This window comes from Exophiala viscosa (assembly GCF_022695815.1).
Source record: "Exophiala viscosa unplaced genomic scaffold EDD37scaffold_17, whole genome shotgun sequence".
Lineage (NCBI taxonomy): Eukaryota > Fungi > Ascomycota > Eurotiomycetes > Chaetothyriales > Herpotrichiellaceae > Exophiala > Exophiala viscosa.
The window spans coordinates 149,353-169,841 of NW_026944369.1; the positions used below are offsets into that span (position 1 = coordinate 149,353).

Below are 20,489 nucleotides of genomic sequence, written 5' to 3' on the forward strand. Positions count from 1 at the left end.
GCAGGGTTCTGTTGGCGAGAGGCGCAGCATCATGGCTTGTGTGTGTCAAGGAGTCGCGTCGCATCTCTGATCGCGTGGCAGATGATGGAATTCGAAATTCGCCTATTGGACAAGAGGGTGTCGCGAAATTAACGCGTCAATCTGGCTGCCAGACTGACTTGAGGCTCGCATGGCCTCACTAGGCATGACTAGGCAGGGAGTAGGGTTTGCTGAGCTGCCGAGCATTACTGGCCGTGACAGGGGCCGAGATGGAGGAAAGAAGCAAAGGGACAACGAGGTGTTGGGCGATACGATCAAGAGAAAGAAGAAAGAAGAAACATAGTCGAAAGTGCACTTGTGAACGATTAGTTACTTGTGAATGCTAACTTAAGAGAAGGAAACCTCATTAAACTTGAACTTGTACCCTTGAATTCATTCGTTATTGCTGGTATTTTCGTCATCGTAACAACAAAACCTCCCCCTTTCTCAATCCTCAAACCTCCGCCACAAAGAGCTACACCTTGTTACAAAATATCCCATCTCCATATTGTAAGCCCGGTCGCTTTGCTGGCATTTACAGCTACTTGTCACAATGATGGCACCGGTTGACCTCTACAACAAGCTCAAAACGACTTACTTTGGCCATCAAGGTTCGTCGCCTAGTCCATTGGCTCACAATCAGCCCGATACCTACCCTTGTGCCCTGAACTACCTTAGCTTCATCCCGCAAACTCTTGCGTGATCAGCTTCCCTTCCACCCCACTCCATATAGATTATACTTGTGTTTTCTGCGTCCAGGTTCCTTTATCGATACTGCATCTCGCTAACACAAGATGATGATGTTAGAAGACAAGCCCATCATATCAACCACCACGGCAGCATGTCTCTCGGTACGTAACGTGTAACACAATCGACCTCATATGATCAGTAAGTATCGTTTCGCTAATCCCACGCGACCAGGTCGTCTTCACGTTGCTCTACGTTGTACCTTTCTATCTATTCCAGGCAACCCGACCATCGCCCACACTAAATCGAGATGCACCATCAGTCATTCGAGCTCGCATTAGAACAGTAACCTTGGCCTGCGTGGTGGCTTCTTCAGCAACCCTCTATTTACTTGTTGTGACAGCCAAATTGACAGCCCTCGATGCAGCCCATCTGCTAGGATGGTGGCCGGTCCGGATGGTTGACGTGTTCAAGTCCTGTGCGCTGACCCTTCTCCTCTTTCTTGGCCCCGTCTGGGAGAAGCTCTTCATAGAGGGGCATTGGGACGACTTACGCCGAGGACGCAAACTTGTCGAGTCTTTGAAGAGTTGGCAAGGCTATCGTAACTACGTGGCCGGTCCCATCACTGAAGAAGTCATCTTCCGATCGATCCTCGTGCCATTGCATCTGCTGGCCAAAGTATCGCCAACAAAGGTCGTGTTTTTGACGCCCCTTTATTTTGGAATAGCTCATGTGCATCACTTCTACGAATTCACCTTGACGCATCCTCACACTCCGTTACTGCCAGCACTCTTGAGATCTGTCTTCCAATTCGGATATACGACCCTTTTTGGCTGGTTTGCAGCGTTCATCTATCTGCGGACGAGCTCGCTATACGCATGTGTCATCATCCACGCCTTTTGCAACTGGGTTGGTCTTCCACGATTTTGGGGCCGTGTGCAACGTAGGGAGGAATACCCTCTTCCACCAGTCGCGACAAGGGGAAAGGATGACACGGATGCGATCCAAGTACATGGCTTTGCGGGACGATTGGACGTGAAATGGACGGTGATATACTACGCGCTGTTATTGACTGGTGCATACGGCTTCTATGCTGGGCTCTGGCCCCTGACAAACTCCTCGAAGGCGTTGGCAGATTTTAGTGGAAAGCTCAAGCATAGATAGGGGTCATGCAAGGCTGAGCTCGGCTCAAAGGGTCATTTATGTCCGAGAAGTAGCGACGTAATTCCGACCTCATCATCGACTTCTCGTCAAAATAAATTACCCAGGTAAAGGACTTTCTGGAGGCGCCCATATGCTCAATCTAGATGTTCTCTAGAGTAAAGAGCTCGATGTATTGTACTATTCTTTGACGCCATGCCTCCCTTGCGGCCATCGGTCCGCCATCTCTTACGGCCCTTGAGATCTACAGTTCGCTCTTCCGCCGCATCCATCTCCTCTCGTCCTCCTCCCTTCCCGGTCGTACCGACCTGTCCAGATCCGACATGCCCTTGCTCTGCGATGCCAGAGGGGCTCGATATCGACCGGAAAAACTTTCTCAATGGGACGATGTCACCGCATGCACAGCATCTTGTCGTATCCTCAGGCCGCTCAGATTGGTCGAGCAAGATCGAAGATGAGAAGGAGACGGCTGCATGGGGCAGATTTACGGCGGACATCAAAGGTCTACTTGGACGGGGCGGAGAGTTTCATGATGTAAGTTCGCACTGAGAATTTGAGAAGAAGCTGTTTCGAAACATGGCGGCTTCCTCCAGACACCAAAGCATGGAAATGACGGCTGACTTACACCAGACCTGACATCTAGCCTTACCACAACGACGTGATGGTCAGCACCTCCTCATTCACACCCTCAGAACTGGCCAACCAGGAGTCCAGTCTAGGTACAATACCTCTGTCCAGCGCACCAGACCAAGAGATCGTTGACGCCATACTCTTTCCGGCATTCCGACACTTCCGCGGCCTTACTTTGGATCCAAAGGCAGACATCTCCAGAAAACTCGTCAAGTCCTGGCTTCTCCCGGAAGAACGAAAACTCAATCCTGTATACTGGGACCTCTCGGAATCAGAACGACGCGCAAAGTCTCGTGACCCAGCCCTTGGCGATTCGTTACTCAGTCAATCGGTCGAAGCACCCACGATCCTGATATGCAGTCACGGCCAGCGCGACAGTCGTTGCGGCATCTTAGGTCCTCTCCTCCACGCCGAGTTCACATCGTACATCAACGAACGGAAACCCATTGGTAGAGGAATAGAGCTGGAGTCCAAACCTGGCGCATTTCTAGCCAGCTCCTCGTCCACATCGGAAGAGACCATCAATGTTAACATCGGAATGATCTCGCACATAGGAGGCCACAAATGGGCCGGCAACGTGATCATGTACATCCCACCGACCTTCCAACATCTTCTCTCAGCCTCGAGAAGTCCACATCCTCTTGCCGGAATGGGGATCTGGTATGGCCGCGTCGAGCCACGCCATGTCGAGGGCATCATTGAGCAGACGCTCTTGCAGGGCAAGGTCATTCAGGATCTGTTTCGCGGCGGACTCGGTCAGGGTGGTGAGACATTGAGGCTATGAATACCGGCCTCACGGTCACTACAAACCTCGAAGCAAACCTTGAGAAGCACTCAACGTACTGGGCTTCACATTTACCACCGCCACGCACAATGACATGTGTGCACCAAGCATGTCCCGATGCCAACACATACCAAGCTCAAAGTCTGGGCCTACCGGTACTGGCGTTTCATCACGTCGGTTATCCCAGCGTGGCAGGCCACTACGTCACGGACGTGTTCACCGGGTGGCTACGGGAACAGCAACAGCTTCCTGCCGTAGCTAACAACCCATTCCAGCTCTCATCTCTGCCCCTGTACAGCAGACGCACTGTTCTATAGATCGATTTCCCTACGATAGTGAGCCAAGTCTTACTAGACATACATCACATCTCAATCTCAAGGCTTGCACATTAAGTGTTTTCAGATCATTCTTGATGTATTATGCATGCTATGCTTTCGCTTGCTTGCAAGCTGTCTCACACGAACACAAAACTCTGTACAGTTCTTCTAGCATAAACGCTTAGGATGCATCCAACGTCTATTCCCACATGCACGCTCCCACAAAACCAGCTCCGCTAAATGCACCAAAATTGCCCCTTTTAGGCATCGTAGGTCATCTTATCAGATCCATCTATGCTGCCACAAGAACGTTCTCTGTAGCACAAAATGCAGATAATTGTCACCGCCAATTGACTCGCTGCCGTCGTGGCTCCGCGAGACGTAGTTCGTCAAAATCCTCGTCCAACTCATCGCTGTCCCATTCATCCTCCTCGTCCTGCTGGGCGAGCTGGAGAAAGCGTTCCAATCCCATTGCTCGAACGGGGCCAGGCTGCATCGCGCCTCCGGGGTGGTTGCCTTGACCGGGCGCGGCCTGTGGAAGAATGAGGGGCTCATTGTTTGCTGCGGGCGCAGCCTGTGCAGGAGGTTGAGGAGCCGGTTGTCGCGCAGGAGGTGGAGCATTCTGTACAGCACGCGCCTGCTCAATTCTCACAGGCCCGTGGCGGTTTCCTCGCTGCCCACCACCCCGACGTCTCCGTCTAGGCGGGTTAGGCACGGCAGGCGGGGCCGGTTCAGGTGCCCTGGGCCGTTCGGGCAGCGCTATACGGTGCGCATTGTTCGCTCCTGGACGGGCAAAGTTGACAATTTCTATGTGCATGTTTCGTCGCTGATCGGGCGCCGGCTCCTCGTCCGATGTATCCTCCTCATCCTCGAATGGTCTTTCGCCGCGAAAGTCGTCGAAATTCTCAGGCGGAAGGTCATCATCGTCTGAGTCTTCGTCCTCAATGATCTCGTCCCATTCAGCAAGCTCAGGGTTGTGAAATGCTTGACGGTCGACCCCTTCACCATCGCCTGCTTCAAGCTCCCACAAGCGCTGGTAGCACTGGCTGGCCAGGTCGTTGAAATGGTTGTATGGATTGTCGGGCATAAGAAAAGAAGAGCACAGATAGCAGAAATGTGTCTTGCACCGGAAACAGATCATGTGATTGCAACCCATGGTCTTCTGGCACGGCGCGTTGCATGTTGGGCAAGGCGTCGAGTACTTCTGCATGTAGAGCAAAGATGCTGATTCTTCTTCATCAAGCTCTTTTTGCCGCCGAGGACTACAGTGCGCGAGTTCACCGTGCCATCCTTTCCGACAAACACAGCAAAATGCAAAATTGCAGTCCTCGCACACCGAGAGGCGGTCCGCCATCGGCAATTCTTCGAGATCGAACTTCTTCTTCCTCTTAGTGGGTTGTTGAGGCTCTTCTTCAGACTCGGAGCTCTCTTCTCCTTTCATGGGATCAACTGGTTTGGGATGTTTCTTCGACCGAGCCGCACCCTGACACCACTGTCGCGGGCAATAGATCGTATTCGGATCTGCTTCGAGTCGCTTCTTTCGCTTGAGACGGACATACCGTTGAACCAGCTCCTGTTCGATAGGGATCTGCAACAGTTCGCTAGGGTTGAGCGTCCGATCGTGTTTCCGTTTCTTCAAAGGTTTCCCATCTGGGCCAACTCTTGCGGCTTCGTCTTTTCCGCAAGTCGGAGATAAGCATTTGACATTGTCAACGTCTCCCTCTGTGATGCAACTCTTATAGAATTCTTGCAAGCATGCTGTACAGAATACGTGTCCGCATAGCATTATCTTGTGACAGTTCACACCTTTTTTCGGCTCCAGGCAAATTCCGCAATCGAATGTCCCCTTCTCAAACTCGTCACGCTTCGCCTTGAGATCGTAATCCAACAATGCCAATTTCAGTTCGCTCAAGACTTGGAAGTCGGGTGCCCCTGCGAGCCCAAATGCATTCTCCGCCTCTTGCTGAACATGGTCGATGTATGCATAAACGACTTGGTCCTTCCCTAGTTCTTCCCACAGGTTTGAACAATCTTCCTTCAATCTCTTGAGCGCCGGCCGTGGCAGCCATGGAGGGTTCACAGACACAGACACTAACGGAGGCTTCTCGGTAGGATAGCCTTCTGGCAGAGTAACCTTGAGGGAAAGAGGTGGTAGGTGTGACAACTCATGTGCATCGAGCTGTATAGCTTGAACTTGTGGCTTGAGAGGCGAGTGGCCTTCGTCTTGGTCTAAGGAAGTCGGTGGCGTTAGCAACGCGGGTGGCGCTCCAGTCTCTGCAGACTTGAAGCAGATCCGTAGAGGTTTTACAGGTGTCACCGCAAGCTCGAGAGTCGCAACGTATGGATCATCCGGATCGACGACGAGCTCTGGATATATGGCCGCGATGGAAGAAAGTTCGATTGTCCTCTCGTCCTCCGCGGCACCTGGGTCATCTTCCATGCTGTTGGTTGAGTATGGTGGCGGTGGTGTGTCAATGAGAGACGGCCGTTATGATCGACGACGCAGGAAGGCGCGACTTCTGAGGTTTCGATGCGTCAAGAGACAATTTATGTCTGTAGATGCGATTATCAATGCGTACAGTAGACTGCTAGATGTAGAACCATCGCAGAGTCACCCAAAAATGAGGCACCAATGACGCATCGCGAAGTCCGCGCAGGTGGAAATCTGGGGAAAATACCGAGAAAGGGCCAGGCTGTCGACAGGGGGCGGAATCTAATCTCCTGGCTTTTTGAGATACACTGTCCATCTTTCTTTGTTTATTGCAATATTTCCAGATGACAGGAAAGGGTGTGAGGAATATTCAGACGGACTTACATGCAATGGAGGACCCTCCTCTTGCTTCGTTGTCATTGACACATGTTCGCTATGTACGTGTTTCAGGCGTTGTCGATGGGGGCCTCCTCTGAAGCAAGGCTGATGACTCAAAGAACCCCAACGACCCGCTATCTTATGCTTCGGCCTGGCTAGCGCTTGTACCGCAAGGCCTCTGTGTCACATACGTGTCGTTGATATGGGCATCACGCGAGATCGAGATATTGCTCATGTTTGCGGGCCAGATGGCGTGTGAAGCTCTCAATTTTGTTCTCAAAAGATTGATTCGAGAAGAACGTCCAACACGTAAGGACTTCTACAGGCGTACTATTTCGTGCTAATGCTTCGGTGCAGAGATGCATGGCAAGGGCTATGGAATGCCTTCATCGCACTCCCAATTCGTGGCCTTCTTCTCGGTTTCGCTAAGCCTATGGTTACTCTTTCGGCATGTACCGACGACAGGTGAAGACTACTCTCCTTCCACCTATGCAGAAAGGTTACTCCTCTCTGTCCTCGCCTGTATGGGTGCAGCCGCTGTCGGTGCTAGCCGTGTCTATTTGAATTATCATACTCCCAAACAGGTGTTGATTGGTATGGCTGCCGGAGCTAGCTTTGCTGTCATCTGGTTTCTGTTTACGACTTCTTTGCGTCGCTATGGCTGGATTGAATGGGGACTGGACACATGGATCTCGCGGAAGTTTCGCTTTCGGGATTTGATCACGACTGAGGATATGCAGGATGGGGGCTGGGTTCGTTGGGAGTCTCGTCGAAGAGCGAAGCGACGCATTGATGTGAACGGTATGAGTAAGAAAGCTATATGAGGCTGTCAACTATACTTTGAGGACTTCAATGGTCTGTGGAGCATGCATTGTCCAAAAACCAGGCTTGATAGCTTTTCATAGAATCACCGTCTTGGTGGTGATAGCGGACATTTATAACCGGGACACACATCCTGCTTACCTAACTGTTCGTAATCAGGGGGCGTTTCTCCATTCTTCAAAAAGTCGCCTAACTTATCAATTGAGTTTGGCAGTTCCAGGGGGGAGTATGTAAACTCGTATCAGGGATCAACACCGTAACAATCTTTACTGAGTACCTGAAGATGAAAGAAAGACCTACGGTTCATTGCCTTCTTCTTTGATCAGTGAGATCTGCTTCAGACGCTTGTTGAAATAGGCACATAGAAGTTGTTGTAGTGGTGTTAATCGTACATGGTTATAGGAATCCTCGCGCTCGGCGTCTTCTGTGGCCGAAATGGTGTAATTGATTAGAATGGCTTCTGTCATTGCGTCGCCCTAATGCGTCATGAAAGGGAAAATGCTCGCATGTGCAAAAATAATAAGCAAATGATCAGCCAAGCCGGATGAGAATAGAACCAAAGTCCGGAGGAGCCTTGCGTGACTGACAGAAGTATTACTCCATGGTGTTTCATATCCGCAGTGATCCGCCCGCCTAGGCATGCCTGATGTTCCCTAAGGCAGCCTAGGGTCAACCAAAACCCCCCTGTCAGACCAGTTTCAGCCTCTCCTTAGGGGGTCGCAATCACTGGATATGGATTAGAGACTTGCCGCGTCAGTGCATAATTAGAGGATCCTCCATCCGTAGTAAAAATAATGATACACTTCCTACCCGGAAGTCCCGGCATGACAAGAAGACAAGAACAGCAAAAGGCCCTGCCTTCTTGCTTTGTCAGTCACACACACCACCGCACCATCACTACCAGGTTCCTCTCCTCCTGTGTACCTGTCTGTTTCTCTTCTCCCTCCTCATCCTACTCACTCACCGTCTCTACCACACCGACCGAGATACTGAGATACAACCAACCATGCATCTAGCACACGCGCTGGTCGCCAGTGCCCTTGCCCTCAGGGCCTCAGCCTTCCTCATCCCCCTCGAGATCTCAAAGACAGCAGAGCAGGCCAACGCTGATCTTGCGCGTCTATTTTCCAGTCCCAGCGTCGTTGCCGTTGATCTCGATTGCCCTGGCTGCCCGTACTTTGCCGGAGAAGACTCAGCGCAGCCACAATCCGATGTCGAGAACAAAATTGTAAGCACGTACTGCGACCCGGAGTCTCTACAGATTTACTGACCTTGACCGTCTGTAGCATCTTCAATTCGGCATCGACCCCGAGCACGGCTTGACCCTCAACTCCGTTCCCATCTTTCCCCATGATCCTACGAATGCGGGTATCCCATACGTCGTGTCAGCTCCTCAGATCAGAGTTGAAGATGGCTCCCAGACGGAGCCAGTGCAGCTGGAATTTGCCTACGAGAGGCTTCAACCCGTCAAATCGCAAGAAGACCCCGAAGTCACCATTCTACCACTTCGCTTCACGATCCTTGGTCTGCGAGGCTATCCTGTAAAGGTCGACACCATTGCCATTGACCTCCTCGAAACTCCCACCGAGACCGCTTTCGCCAGATACGCTCAAATTCCGTTCGAGGACACTCCCGGTGCCACCAGCTGCGACACCGCCTCGAAATGGTCACTCTGCCGCCTGAGAGCCATCATCGCTGCCCGTCTACAATCAATCATGGAAGTTGCAAAAGCACGTGCCCACGGAGAGAAAAGCTGGAAGCACGGTGGCTGCGGTGGTAGAAAGTTCGGAGGTAGGAAGTCTGGACCCAATGGCAGACACCACGGCCATGGTCACCACATGAGCGGCAAACATCACCACGGCCATCACTACCGTGCCCACCACATCGGACACATCCTACATCAAACACTTCGTTTCTTTGTCATCCCTGCTCTTCTTGGCGTCATTGGAGGCTTGATGGCCAGTGCAGTGGGCATGCTCGTCGGTCAAATGATATCCTACCTTTGGACCCGCTATTACCGTCGCGGTCAACGAGGAGACGCCAGTGTCCGGGTTGTCGAGATTGTTGTCGGCGAGGACGAGAAGACCGCATTGATGGATGACACCTCTGACCTTCCACCACCACCACCGGAGTACACAGACCTTGAGGCCGTTGCGAAGTCGTGACCGAACACAAACGGAAACGGATCACCACTATCCGGAAGGGAAGCAGACCTCGGTGTGCGACAAGTAAAGGTCGAGGTATGAGGGCCAGTATAGCCCAAAAGATCATTAAAGGCGTCAACAAGATACCCGAAGCATTGCAGGTTTTATTAGCGGTACTACTATGGGTTACGGCGGCAGCCAGCTTGGGCTGTTCAAGGATGAATTAGGGTCGTGTCGTAGGAATGCGATGCAGGAGGTCACGGCCATGAACAACGGAGGTTACAGCGTTGCGACATTGGAACGTTCCGGAGTACGTTCAGCATGCCGCCTCGCAGGGAATAATGCTACACGAAGAAGCACGAAGGACTCTGGCTATAGCGGCGAACGACGCGTTGGAAACTCATGTCAATGAGTATGGCTACAAAATGTACATTTGGGCGCGTGTGGAGCTTGACGATTGTCTCGCGGATTGTTCAATGTCCAATCCTAAATTCTATACCTACTTTTGGCATGTGTACAGGTGGAATAACCTCTGCTCTTCAACCTTTGTACTATCTCGCCGTTGTCTACCAAGAGTACCGTCCTCCATTGGCTTGTATGACCTGCACCGTGACGTCGAATCTGACTTGATCAATCCAGCGGCGTACACTCGGGACAAAGTCCCAATGCCCACTTCCTGCATAGGCTCTGGTAGTATAAGAGGAGCTGTTGACGTCGAACTTGACCGTGTCGGTGAAGTCCAAGTGCTTGGTGCTAGCATGGGCTTTGGTCGACTCGGGCAGTCGATGCCGGATCACTTCGACTGCACGCAAGGCAAAGTCTTGGTCTGGACAAGGACTGTCCACTGTAATGGTGCGTATTGATACCGATGGTGGGGCGCGATCCGAATCTGGGCAAGCTCTGGTTATGGCCACGGTCACTGTGCGCGTTGATATTGATGGCGGTGCAAAGCGATTCGATTCTTCAATGCATGAAGAAGCACTTGATGTCGAAGGTGACGAGTTGTTGGTGCGTGGTGGGTCAAATTTGAGTACGACCGGGCTCGCAGGAGCTGGACCTGTGCGTCCTGGTTGACCTTTGTACACCAGTGACGGTGCCGTGAAGGTTGACGTCCATTCCCTCGTAGACATCAACGTGCCATCATCTGCCACTTGCGGGCTATAGTCCGATATGTACAGTGGTAGAATTGCCTCCAGAGCGGCCGTGGTCACCGTGTCGGCCAGCGACACCTCATGTATTGCGATGATTGGCGACGATTCCTCCAGAGCGGACAGAGCGGGCAGGAAGGGTTCTTCTGTAATAGTGACAATAGGGTACAACGTGGAAGACACATTTGCGAAACGCTGGCAGATCGACTGGATACTCCAGGGGCCAGTAGACCATACTGCCAGAAGCCCAGACGTTAGGACAAGGGCGCAGCACAGAAGGGCTGTCAAGATGGACGGGCTGAATCTCCTCTTGCGAACATCGATCTTATTGGGAGGCACCGTGAAGAATGGCGTATCTTCACCAGATGGCGTGGGATTCCACATGTCAACATCGTCTTCGCCTCTCGTGTCATTCTCAGCATCCCGGGTTCCAGCATCTTCAGCGTCGTGGATGCCCAGCCTTGACTCTGCTTCACGAACGATCACCGGCCCATGAGCACGGACAGCCTCGGTTTCGGTATCGCACGGAGTCCAAGCACTTTCGACCACGGGGGCTTCTGAAAGCTCAGCCATCGATCTCAAGTCATCGAGGACGATGACAGGTCCATCACAATCCCTCTGTTGCTCTGTTGACGGCTCTACAACTGAGTTGGCGTCCGAGACGCCGGTGGCAACAGTCCCACAATCTGATTCACCGTGTGAAGATTCGAAGAATGATCCAATATTTGTGGAAGCCTGAGTCGTCGGATCGGAGACCTGGCGGGTAAGAGGAGAGAATGCACCGAAGACATCAAGTGAATCGCTGCTGCTTGGCCTCGGCCCGCATCCGTCAAAGGTAGTGGATGTCCTAGCTGAGGAGCTCGCAGGAGGTGTGATATGGTTATACGTTGGCGTCACTTGTTGATCGTCGCCAATAGGAGCATTTGCGGGGGCCGTCGAAGAAGCAATGCCAATTTGCTCGGCATCTGAGTCATAGCCGCTGTCTGCCGATTTCTGTGATGATATACTTCGGCTGGCGGAAGGGTCCCAAGAATGAGGTCTACCACGACGTGAGTCGGCCATGATCATGGCAGGACGTTCGTGATACAGGCTATGAGTCCTCGACGCTTGCGGTCGCCCGTGCCCGGGCAGCCTGGACAGCAAGATACGGGGCTCTCCCACCATCTCGTCCTCTCTTTGCGACTTGCGAGGCGTGCTTGCCATAGCGTCTTCGAATGCAGCTCTGTGATCTAGCCTATGTGGTGAGTTTTGCGTCGAGACGGAGGACCGCTTTCTTAGACCAGGACTTTGAGGGCTTTCCACAGCACTGCAGGAGGCTACGACAGTTGCTTTTGTTGTGTCCACGAGGAGTGGTTCCAAGCTCGTTGACATGGCACCTTCGTCTGTGTCTGGACTCTCAATACGAGCGCGCCATGCACCAGTCTCGAGCAGTGTCCCCGACTTCAGCTGAGAACGTGTTTGGGAAGATACTCCACCAGTCTTAGTAAGCGATTGTGATAGCCGGGCGCCCACACCGTCGACAGGAGACTCTGAAATCGCTGTAGTACCAGATTCGTCTTCTGCACGAGCATTCTTTTCGCCAGAATTGGTGGAGTGCGGTTTGTTTTGCGAAGAAACATGTAATACGTCAGCGCGGTCATCGTTCATGACTCCTGTGTGTAGACCATCTTGGGACTCAGTAGACGTCGATTGAAATGTGGGATGAGTGGCGTCTAAGGCCACTTCGAAGGAGTCATTCAGATCTGGGCTGAAGCTCCTTGGGACAGGCCATGACTGAGGCCGAGGCTTGTTTGACGAGACAAGTCCCGTGGGTGGCATGTGTCTGAGTGGGGTGTCGACTCCATTGGCCATGCTTTGTCGGTTAGATGGGGTTGACTCGATAGGGGATGCCATATATTCTCCCAAAGGTATGACTTCTGCGGCTGATGGCTTGAGCGGGAGCCGAAAATCATTGATGCTGATCTGATCGAGAAGTATTGGCAGACAGCGATCGTGAAAGTCCATTTGCTCCAGATCATAAACTTGCTGAGCCGATCGCAACTTCTCCATTCGCTCAACGCACCGTTTTAGTTCCGCTTTCAGACTTTCACACTCTTTCTGACAAGTTCGCATTTCCTGGGGTATGTTCTCCATCCATGCCGTCATTAAATCAAGCTGTTCCTGCAATTCCACAATTCGAGACTCATGTTGTGTGTGTTTCTGTTGGGCTTCCCTCGTTGCAGTATTGGCGAGGATAATCATTTCCTCAAGACTAGACTTTTCCTTTTCCTGGTGCCGGATTCGCTGTTGTGCTATTATCAAGGGTTCTGCACTTTTCTGGCTTTCTTCCAAAGAGGACTCGGCAATCTTCAGCAATTCTTCTTTGTGAGCCAATCTGCGAGCCATTTCATTTCGTGCGGTTGAAAGGTCCTTCTGAGACTTGGATAAATCCTTGAATAGAACCGCATTTCGTTCGTGAAGAGTGTTTGCCTCTTTGACGACGAAGTCCTTCTCCATTTTCAACATCGCGTTCTCAGCAAGCAATTTGTCCAGCCGTTCTTCCAGCTTCAGATTTTTTTCACCTTGCTGTTCAGGCTCGATTTGAACGTGCTGCTCCTCTTCGCCCTGTTGTTGGGGCCCTTTATCGCCATAGCGAGGCTGATTGTGTGTCCTCGGACTCAGCAGGAATTTCTGGTCACTTGGGTCGGATTGCCGACCGGCTTCATAGTAATCTTCAAGATTATGAGCCGATGCAAGGTCGCCTGAGGTAACGACTGGCGACCCAACGACTTGGCTTGGTAGGTGGTCAATTGACATCTCATTTTCTTCCTGACGCTTGACGATTGGTACGTTGCCGCTTGATGTGGAACGTTGATCAGACTCCGGTATATATCGAGGGAGTTTATTTTTAGCATCGGAGTGATCGTGCAGACCCAAATCGGCGAGAGCCTCAGAATGATCAGACCCTGGCGACATTATCCCTTTGGGAGTATTTCGATCTGGTCGCCAGCCAGGGGTGGGTGGTCGTTGGCGCCTCCCTGGTGAGATGACTGCTTGACGTCTTCCTGGTGAGGTGACTTGCCCAAGGCCGACCTCGGTATAGGCCTCCTGACTGGCACTTTCCTCGTCGCTGTCTTCCCCAGGAGGTTGACGATTAGGAGCGCGCAGCTCGTCCAAGGCGGCGTTCAGGGCGTCCTCCATTTCGTCCACTATGTACAAGTCTGACGAGTTCATGTACTGGACTGTGCTTTGTCGATCTTGTCCGGTAATGCGAAAAGATTCATTGAGACAAGATGGATTCAAGGGTTTGCGCTGCTGGTGCTTTTCGGGCAACGATTTTTATCGTGATATATTCACAATCAGCATAAACTGAAACCGAGTGTCGAGTCCTCGGTAGGATCTTGGTCGAATAGTCCAGAAACAAAGATCCATTGTTGAGTGGAACAAAGGCGAGTAAAGAGCCAATGATGAGTGAGGTCGAAAGAACCCGCGTCCGGAAAATGTTGTAGCTGCACACGGGCCTCTTTCACATTCCAGTCGTGATTGTACCGAGTCAACTGAACAAGAATAGGGATGCCCGTTATTGTCCTTCAGCCTTCTCTTACTCTTGCTTCAGATATCCAGTGACCGATTCCAGTGTACCGACCCGACGAGGTGCAAAGGTGACAACGAAATATACAGCTGCTGAGATGGACTTGAGATTGTTCCCAGCCTCGGCTGGAACAGTGAGCGAGATGAGTGTCAGATATCGTTCAGTCTGTCACATCGTTGACTGGAGGTCCTGGCCGACCGTTCCGCAGTATGTTGTCAACATCGACATGTACTGGCGGTCTCTTCCGCCGATCTTTGCAATCAACTTGCACGATCTCCTGCGTCCCATCACCTGACACCACCAGGGCTGTGAGTCTATCTCCCCTGACACAGCCACTGTCAAGCCCTTTGCTGTATTTGTGTATCTGCAATGCCTTCTTGGCGTCGTGTCCATATATGACTGTCATCTGCTTCTCATCGATTTTCGCTCTGCCGAAACTCTTCATCTTGGCCACGCGTTGTCGTAAAGCAAGCGAGTCTTGATATTTGTTCCATAACTGATACCATGGGACACTTCCTTTCTGTTCGTGCTGCTTTGAAGGCACGTGTGTTTCCAGGTCCAAAATCCTTATGTTCATCACGGACGATGGATCCTGTTGCTCGAGGGGGATGCCCGGGACGAGACCACCATGAACCACCACAGTCTCCCCATTAAATGCTTTCAATTCACCGACACGTAAAATGAGAGGACAAGATTTGAGCCACTTGATCTGGTCAGCGTCCAGTGACATGGCCAAGGTCCTGACTTCATCGCTAGCATCCGAGATCGCTTGGCCTCCCTTGCTTGTTTCCAATTTGGGATTTTTCTTTGAACTCAACGATGTCGAATGCAGGTCATTCACGGCCAGGAGAAGTCGATCGTCGTGGTTGCCGCGCACGCAGGAAGCTTTATAACCACGTAACAGGTCGATAACTCCTCGAGAGTCCGGACCCTTGTTGACTATATCTCCCGTTGCGATCAAGTGATCTGTGGCCGGGTCGAAATGCAACTTTTCCAATAAAGCTTCCAGCTCTTCTCTGCAGCCATGAATGTCTCCAACGAATACCAGTCTGTTCTTGTTCACAGTCCCGGCAGTCGTCTGACTTTTCGACCGTGGGAGGAGTTTAGGGTCAAGATGTTGGACTTGTATCATGCCGGGAAAGTCGGGTCGTCCGTTGCTTCCAAACACGCCTTCCGAGTCAACGACTACATTTTTGTTGGCCGAGGCCCATGTCTCTCTTTCGGCCCTGACCATTGGTGAAAGGACCTTGATCCAAAGCACTGTTGAAGTTATTGTCACAATCACAATGACCAGGAGGAGCCGTTTGAACTTCGGTGCTGTTATCACAGCGACCGTGGCCTCGACAAAGTCTTCCAAACGGTCCATGAAATCATCCGATTCGGTTCCGCGGTCCGGGGAGGATTCGGGGGAAGGAGACTTTCGCCATTCATTCGTGCAATATTCCACCAGAGGTTTTGCGAACTGGTGGTCGTCACCATATCCCAGATTATCACCATATCTCAGGTCATGCAGCAGCACCGGCGTGCGGGGCAATCTTCTTGAAGCCGAATTCATGGCTCCAGTCTGGTGCGCGAATACAAGCACAATGACGAGTCAACTGACACTCTTCACACTTGGACAAGGTGTGCGCAGGACGAGGGGACGTCAATGCCGAATCGTTGTTCGGGTTTGCTGACCAGCCAAGGTCTCGAAAGGGTCATTAGGCCTCTCACTTCGAAGTGGAGGGGTGTTTTCGGGATGAGGAAGGAAGCGATGGCGATATCATCCAATGCCTCTGGCATGGTACGGGATTCATGTTGCACCCACAGGCTTTTGACAACAAAGGCATCCTCGGAGACAAGGGACGGCAACGACAGTGCCCATATGCCTCGAGGCATGACGAAGCTTTTTTTGATGCCGCGCATACCGCGTGACGGCATAGCGCGACCTGTAGCGTGGTGGATGGAGAAAGCCAAGATAAGAGAATCAAGACCCTTTGAAGAGGCTCCCACTCCCAACTTAAATTTATCCGACGATTAGGTGTTTTACTCCTCACCACTGTTACACGACCAGTAGCAAGGTGCTACCAATTCCATCAACCCGGTTGCAAAGGAAATCCCCATGCTGGAGCAGAGGATTACCTGCATTGTGAAGCGTAGAGTGTGTGCATAGAAAACCGACTTAGGCACCAGTCACGTGACACCGTGCTCACCTTGACGCGTCAATTCTCGCGTTCCCATTTGACACGTTCTTCGTCATCGGTCAATCCTTGACCATCGTTACTTTACAATTGTCAAAGCTTGCTGTGTCAATCGCCGACTATCTAGTACATCTCGAAGGCATGGTCCACTGAACGTCGGTTGACCTGACGATGAAGACGAAACGGAACTAAGCATGGACTGATCTCAGCATCACGCTGAAGTGAGATTGAACATGGACTTCATCGACGACGAAACTGATGTGAGCGGCGAGGACGACGTCCTTGTTCCAAGCTCACAGACCGATGACAATCCTCGGTCGCGGAAACGTCGTCGAACGAGTCATCGCGGAAGTGATTCAGATGAGGTTGAATACGACCTCCCATCAAATGCTGACGGTGAAGGCGGCGAGAGCGAGAAAACCAAATCAAAGTACGAGGGCCACATCCATGTACCTCAATATGCAGACAAACCACCAGACACGTTTGTGACCCAGTTGACCCAGCAATGGTCAAGTCCCTCGAGAATCAGAGGTCCACGTTGGATGAAACCCCGCCACGGTCCCAGCCCGTCACCTGCTAGATCTGAGGCGCGAGCGGCACCCCGAGTGACGGCCGATGCCCCGAACAGCTTATCGGTTGATGATTTCGCGGACGATGATGAAGATGACATCGCGTTGTTGGCAGCGTTTGAAGCTGCTGAATCTGTCCCGTCTTTCAACGGCACTGCCCAAGAATCAAATAACGTTCTCACAGAGAAGACTCTCAATCGGCGCGATCCAATACAGAGATCCACCTCTTTCCGCCAAACAACGTTGTATGGGATGCACACCACGCAACAAGAGCCTCCCCGCACACAGACACAGCCCAGGGTGCATAACTGGCCTCTGGCAAACAAAGATGAGCCTCCTACCCACCATAGCATCCACCGCGACGCGATGAAGACCTGGATCTATCCCACGAATCTAGGCAGAATACGAGACTACCAATACAACATTGTACATAAAGGACTATATCACAATCTCCTCGTCGCACTCCCGACCGGTCTTGGAAAGACTTTTATCGCGGCTACCGTCATGCTGAATTGGTACCGATGGACGAAAGACGCTCAGATAGTCTTTGTTGCACCAACCAAGCCACTTGTGTCCCAGCAGATTGATGCATGTTTCAATATTGCTGGCATCCCTCGATCTCAGACCACCATGCTGACTGGAGAGGTGTCGCCCGGCATCCGAGCGGAAGAATGGCAAGAGAAACGCGTGTTCTTCATGACTCCACAGACTCTGATAAACGACTTGAAGAACGGCATGTGTGATCCGAAGAAGATAGTGCTTGTTGTGGTAGACGAAGCGCACAAGGCCACCGGAAACTATGCATACGTTGAAGTGGTGAAATTCCTCAGGCGATTCAATTCAAGCTTTCGTGTTCTAGCCCTCACCGCGACTCCCGGATCAAGTGTGGAGTCAGTGCAAGCAGTCATCGATGGTCTTGGGATCGCTAGAACCGAGATCAGGACCGAAGAGTCGCTCGACATCCGCGATTTTGTGCATACTCGAAACATTGAGACTCAGATCTTCGACAACTCTGAAGAGATGACTATGGCGCTCGAACTGTTCTCCGCAGCAGTACAACCGCTCATGAACAGATTGAACTCACAGAACGCATACTGGGCCAAGGATCCGCAAAGAATCACCGTGTTTGGCCTGAAACAGGCCTCCGATAAGTGGAGATTTTCTGAAACGGGGAGAAACGCAAATCATGGACTGAAAGGTATGGTCGCAGCTATTTTCCAGGTGCTAATGAGTCTTGCTCATAGCCTGGAACTACTGAAATACCATGGTATCGGCCCTTTCTACCACAAGATGAAGCTTTTTGCCGACGGAGCGACCAGTGCAAAATATGCTAAGCAGGTTGCGGAAGATGAGCACTTCAAGAAACTCATGATCCGGCTGAAAATCTGGATCAACGATCCGAGCTTTGAAGGCCACCCCAAGTTGACCTATCTGAAAGAGGTGGTGCTGAACCATTTCATGGACGCTGGAGAGGGACGTGACAGAAATGCTCAGCCTTCCAACACTCGCATTATGATCTTTGCTCACTATCGAGACAGCGCAGAAGAGATCGTCCGAGTGCTCAACCGACACGGCCCTATGATACGAGCTCACGTATTCGTAGGCCAGTCTGGCACCAAAGGTTCTGAGGGCATGGACCAAAAGACCCAACTCGACATCATCAAAAAGTTCAAGGCAGGCACGTATAACACCATCGTTGCGACGTCGATTGGTGAAGAAGGCTTGGACATTGGTGAGGTCGATCTGATCGTTTGCTACGACTGCTCCAAGTCACCTATCCGGATGCTACAACGTATGGGACGGACAGGCAGGAAGCGGGCCGGAAACATCGTACTATTGCTAATGCGCGGCAAGGAGGAAGCCGACTTTCACCAAGCCAAAGACAACTACCAAAAGATGCAGTTGAAGATCGAAAGCGGCAAAGAATTCCAGTATCATGAAGATTTATCCCCGCGAATTGTGCCCAAGGAGATTGTCCCCTCGGTTGACAAACGAGTGGTCGACATTCCAGTCGAGAACACGCAATCGGAAGCACTGCAGCCAAAGAGGCGAAGGGCAAAGAATCCAAAGAAGCCTGCCAAAAGATTCAACATGCCCGATGGTGTCGAAACGGGTTTCACATTCCTAGGCGGCAAGAAGGCTCAGCCCAAATTCACAAGCAAGGCGAAATCGAAGCCTGCATCATCGATGACAGGTAGAGACAAAGAAATCGCTGCGTTGCCTCCGCTGGAGCAAGTCCTCCTAACACCCGCTGAGGAAGAGGAGCTAGATGATCGATACGTGCTGGTAGCCGGCACAGAAGACCAGTACATCCAGCACGTAAGGGTCAATGCGTTCCCAGAACAACAGCGCCGCCTGGGCAAGACCACCGCCGTAAGGCATTCCAGAGTCACGGAAAAGATGGTGCACGCGCTCCAAGCCATGCGCGATCCGGGGCAGGATTGGGACCGACCATGGGAATGTGACGCCATGGCGATAGAGGACATTCCTCCAAGCCAGGCTTCAGATTTGGATTCGTTGGTCGGAGCTAGGCCCAAGCACTCGGCAAGGACGTCGACCAAACTGACTGCCGCAACCCACGAGCCGTCATCGGACCGATACGACGACGTCGACAGCTTCATTGATGATGGAAGCCCAGGCCGCTCCGCCCGTGGTGTGGAGTCGATGAGTGACATCGACGTGGACTTGTCGCCGCCTGAACCAACTCCCGTGGCGGAGCGACGCGTCTTGATCTCTCAAGAGAGCTTGATGGCCTTCGACGATGATGGGGACGAGGATCTGCCTGATTTGGCGTCGTTTCTGGTTGACAAGAAAACGATGTCGCACTCGGATGGAAGTGTACTCAGGTCCCAGGTCGTGAGGACCACTAAAAGGGCTCGGCGGGTTGTTGAGAGTGATGATGATGACGACGACTGAGCACTACGACAACATTAAGGCGCGAAATGGAAATGACGATTCAGGATATCATGGAAGCGCGCTTCACTCGTTGTCAGGCAAACACTATGGTCGACAGACTTATGGGTGTGTGGAAATCTTACAGTCATGATCTTGTTTGAAAGGCAGACCCGCTCTGATGGCATTAAGATACTCAAAGACAAAGCCTCCCACCCTCGCTGGCTTCTATGCTGTACAAAATCAACATGACATTCCCAACAGCTTATATGGTTTTCATGATTCGTATCGACGTCGTTCAAATGATGTATACCTAGGTGTCCGTACAGAGGGAGTGAGTCGCGACTGTGGTCCACACCCAATCTATAGCACATTCTTTCGATGTGCTTGCGGACAGGCTCGCCGTTGATATCACACCCAAATGCATGCATGCAGTGTTCAGCTGCCCGAGCCCATCATCTTGCATGTTTCAGCCCATATGATGGTGCTCAGTCCTGGTGACTGTCATGTTGTCCACGCGATATCTGGGTCCAACCAGCGCCATGGCCGGTCGCGGTAATGTTCAAGTAGCTCCGCGTGGAACGGCCGCCTGTTGTCCCTGGGATGCGGAACAGAATCATCGCTGTTTTTCCAAAGATGACGCTTCATCCGCCAAGCATCCAATGAAGTCTACTTGGGTAGCGACTTCGAGCGGCATATAAAGCCCTTGGGATCCAAGAATGGTTCAGATGCGATGGCTCAACCAAATGCCCCGTCT

At 51.9% G+C, this 20,489-nt stretch overlaps 8 protein-coding genes across 8 annotated transcripts; 5 read left to right on the forward strand and 3 right to left on the reverse strand.

Moving 5' to 3' along the window:
* Positions 1 to 390: 390 nt before the first annotated feature.
* On the forward strand, positions 391 to 1,941 carry EDD37DRAFT_643260 (prenyl protein peptidase). Its single transcript, XM_062817416.1, has 3 exons — positions 391 to 629; positions 826 to 869; positions 940 to 1,941. Exons 1-3 carry the CDS (start codon positions 572 to 574, stop codon positions 1,867 to 1,869), a joined length of 1,032 nt encoding a protein of 343 aa, XP_062665393.1. The 5' UTR covers positions 391 to 571; the 3' UTR covers positions 1,870 to 1,941.
* Positions 1,942 to 2,061: 120 nt separating this feature from the next.
* EDD37DRAFT_571136 (Sucraseferredoxin-like protein) lies at positions 2,062 to 3,280 on the forward strand (the record flags this gene model as incomplete). The annotated part of the gene is made up of 2 exons (XM_062814317.1): positions 2,062 to 2,400; positions 2,510 to 3,280. The coding sequence occupies 2 exons, from the start codon at positions 2,062 to 2,064 to the stop codon at positions 3,278 to 3,280; spliced, it is 1,110 nt and encodes a 369-aa protein (XP_062665394.1).
* A 263-nt stretch (positions 3,281 to 3,543) lies between these two features.
* EDD37DRAFT_675682 (RING finger protein) lies at positions 3,544 to 6,016 on the reverse strand (the record flags this gene model as incomplete). Its single annotated transcript, XM_062819544.1, has 2 exons — positions 3,544 to 4,237; positions 4,313 to 6,016. Coding segments are annotated over 2 exons (2,004 nt in total), but the record flags the coding sequence as incomplete, so codon positions are not given.
* Positions 6,017 to 6,359: 343 nt separating this feature from the next.
* EDD37DRAFT_643267 (dolichyldiphosphatase) lies at positions 6,360 to 7,669 on the forward strand. Its single transcript, XM_062817417.1, has 3 exons — positions 6,360 to 6,465; positions 6,526 to 6,715; positions 6,764 to 7,669. Exons 1-3 carry the CDS (start codon positions 6,373 to 6,375, stop codon positions 7,228 to 7,230), a joined length of 750 nt encoding a protein of 249 aa, XP_062665396.1. The 5' UTR covers positions 6,360 to 6,372; the 3' UTR covers positions 7,231 to 7,669.
* A 565-nt stretch (positions 7,670 to 8,234) lies between these two features.
* Positions 8,235 to 9,393, forward strand: EDD37DRAFT_654692 (uncharacterized protein; the record flags this gene model as incomplete). The annotated part of the gene is made up of 2 exons (XM_062818707.1): positions 8,235 to 8,456; positions 8,515 to 9,393. The coding sequence occupies 2 exons, from the start codon at positions 8,235 to 8,237 to the stop codon at positions 9,391 to 9,393; spliced, it is 1,101 nt and encodes a 366-aa protein (XP_062665397.1).
* A 272-nt stretch (positions 9,394 to 9,665) lies between these two features.
* EDD37DRAFT_208457 (uncharacterized protein) lies at positions 9,666 to 13,992 on the reverse strand. The gene has a single exon (XM_062810272.1). It carries the CDS (start codon positions 13,731 to 13,733, stop codon positions 9,939 to 9,941), a length of 3,795 nt encoding a protein of 1,264 aa, XP_062665398.1. The 5' UTR covers positions 13,734 to 13,992; the 3' UTR covers positions 9,666 to 9,938.
* EDD37DRAFT_208670 (protein phosphatase) lies at positions 13,834 to 16,075 on the reverse strand. The gene has a single exon (XM_062810276.1). It carries the CDS (start codon positions 15,644 to 15,646, stop codon positions 14,252 to 14,254), a length of 1,395 nt encoding a protein of 464 aa, XP_062665399.1. The 5' UTR covers positions 15,647 to 16,075; the 3' UTR covers positions 13,834 to 14,251.
* Positions 16,076 to 19,763, forward strand: EDD37DRAFT_208436 (fanconi anemia group M protein). The gene has a single exon (XM_062810271.1). The coding sequence runs from the start codon at positions 16,505 to 16,507 to the stop codon at positions 19,754 to 19,756; it is 3,252 nt and encodes a 1,083-aa protein (XP_062665400.1). The 5' UTR covers positions 16,076 to 16,504; the 3' UTR covers positions 19,757 to 19,763.
* Positions 19,764 to 20,489: the final 726 nt, after the last annotated feature.

Bases quoted from the DNA above. Each gene is read 5' to 3' on its own strand.
- EDD37DRAFT_208457 (XM_062810272.1), bottom strand. From the start codon at position 13,733: ATGAACTCGTCAGACTTGTACATAGTGGACGAAATGGAGGACGCCCTG.
- EDD37DRAFT_643260 (XM_062817416.1), top strand. From the start codon at position 572: ATGATGGCACCGGTTGACCTCTACAACAAGCTCAAAACGACTTACTTT. The intron at 630-825 runs GTTCGTCGCCTA...TGATGATGTTAG, and splicing joins GACTTACTTTGGCCATCAAG to AAGACAAGCCCATCATATCA. The intron at 870-939 runs GTACGTAACGTG...CCACGCGACCAG, and splicing joins CCACGGCAGCATGTCTCTCG to GTCGTCTTCACGTTGCTCTA.
- EDD37DRAFT_643267 (XM_062817417.1), top strand. From the start codon at position 6,373: ATGACAGGAAAGGGTGTGAGGAATATTCAGACGGACTTACATGCAATG. The intron at 6,466-6,525 runs GTACGTGTTTCA...GATGACTCAAAG, and splicing joins CATTGACACATGTTCGCTAT to AACCCCAACGACCCGCTATC. The intron at 6,716-6,763 runs GTAAGGACTTCT...GCTTCGGTGCAG, and splicing joins TCGAGAAGAACGTCCAACAC to AGATGCATGGCAAGGGCTAT.
- EDD37DRAFT_208436 (XM_062810271.1), top strand. From the start codon at position 16,505: ATGGACTTCATCGACGACGAAACTGATGTGAGCGGCGAGGACGACGTC.
- EDD37DRAFT_208670 (XM_062810276.1), bottom strand. From the start codon at position 15,646: ATGAATTCGGCTTCAAGAAGATTGCCCCGCACGCCGGTGCTGCTGCAT.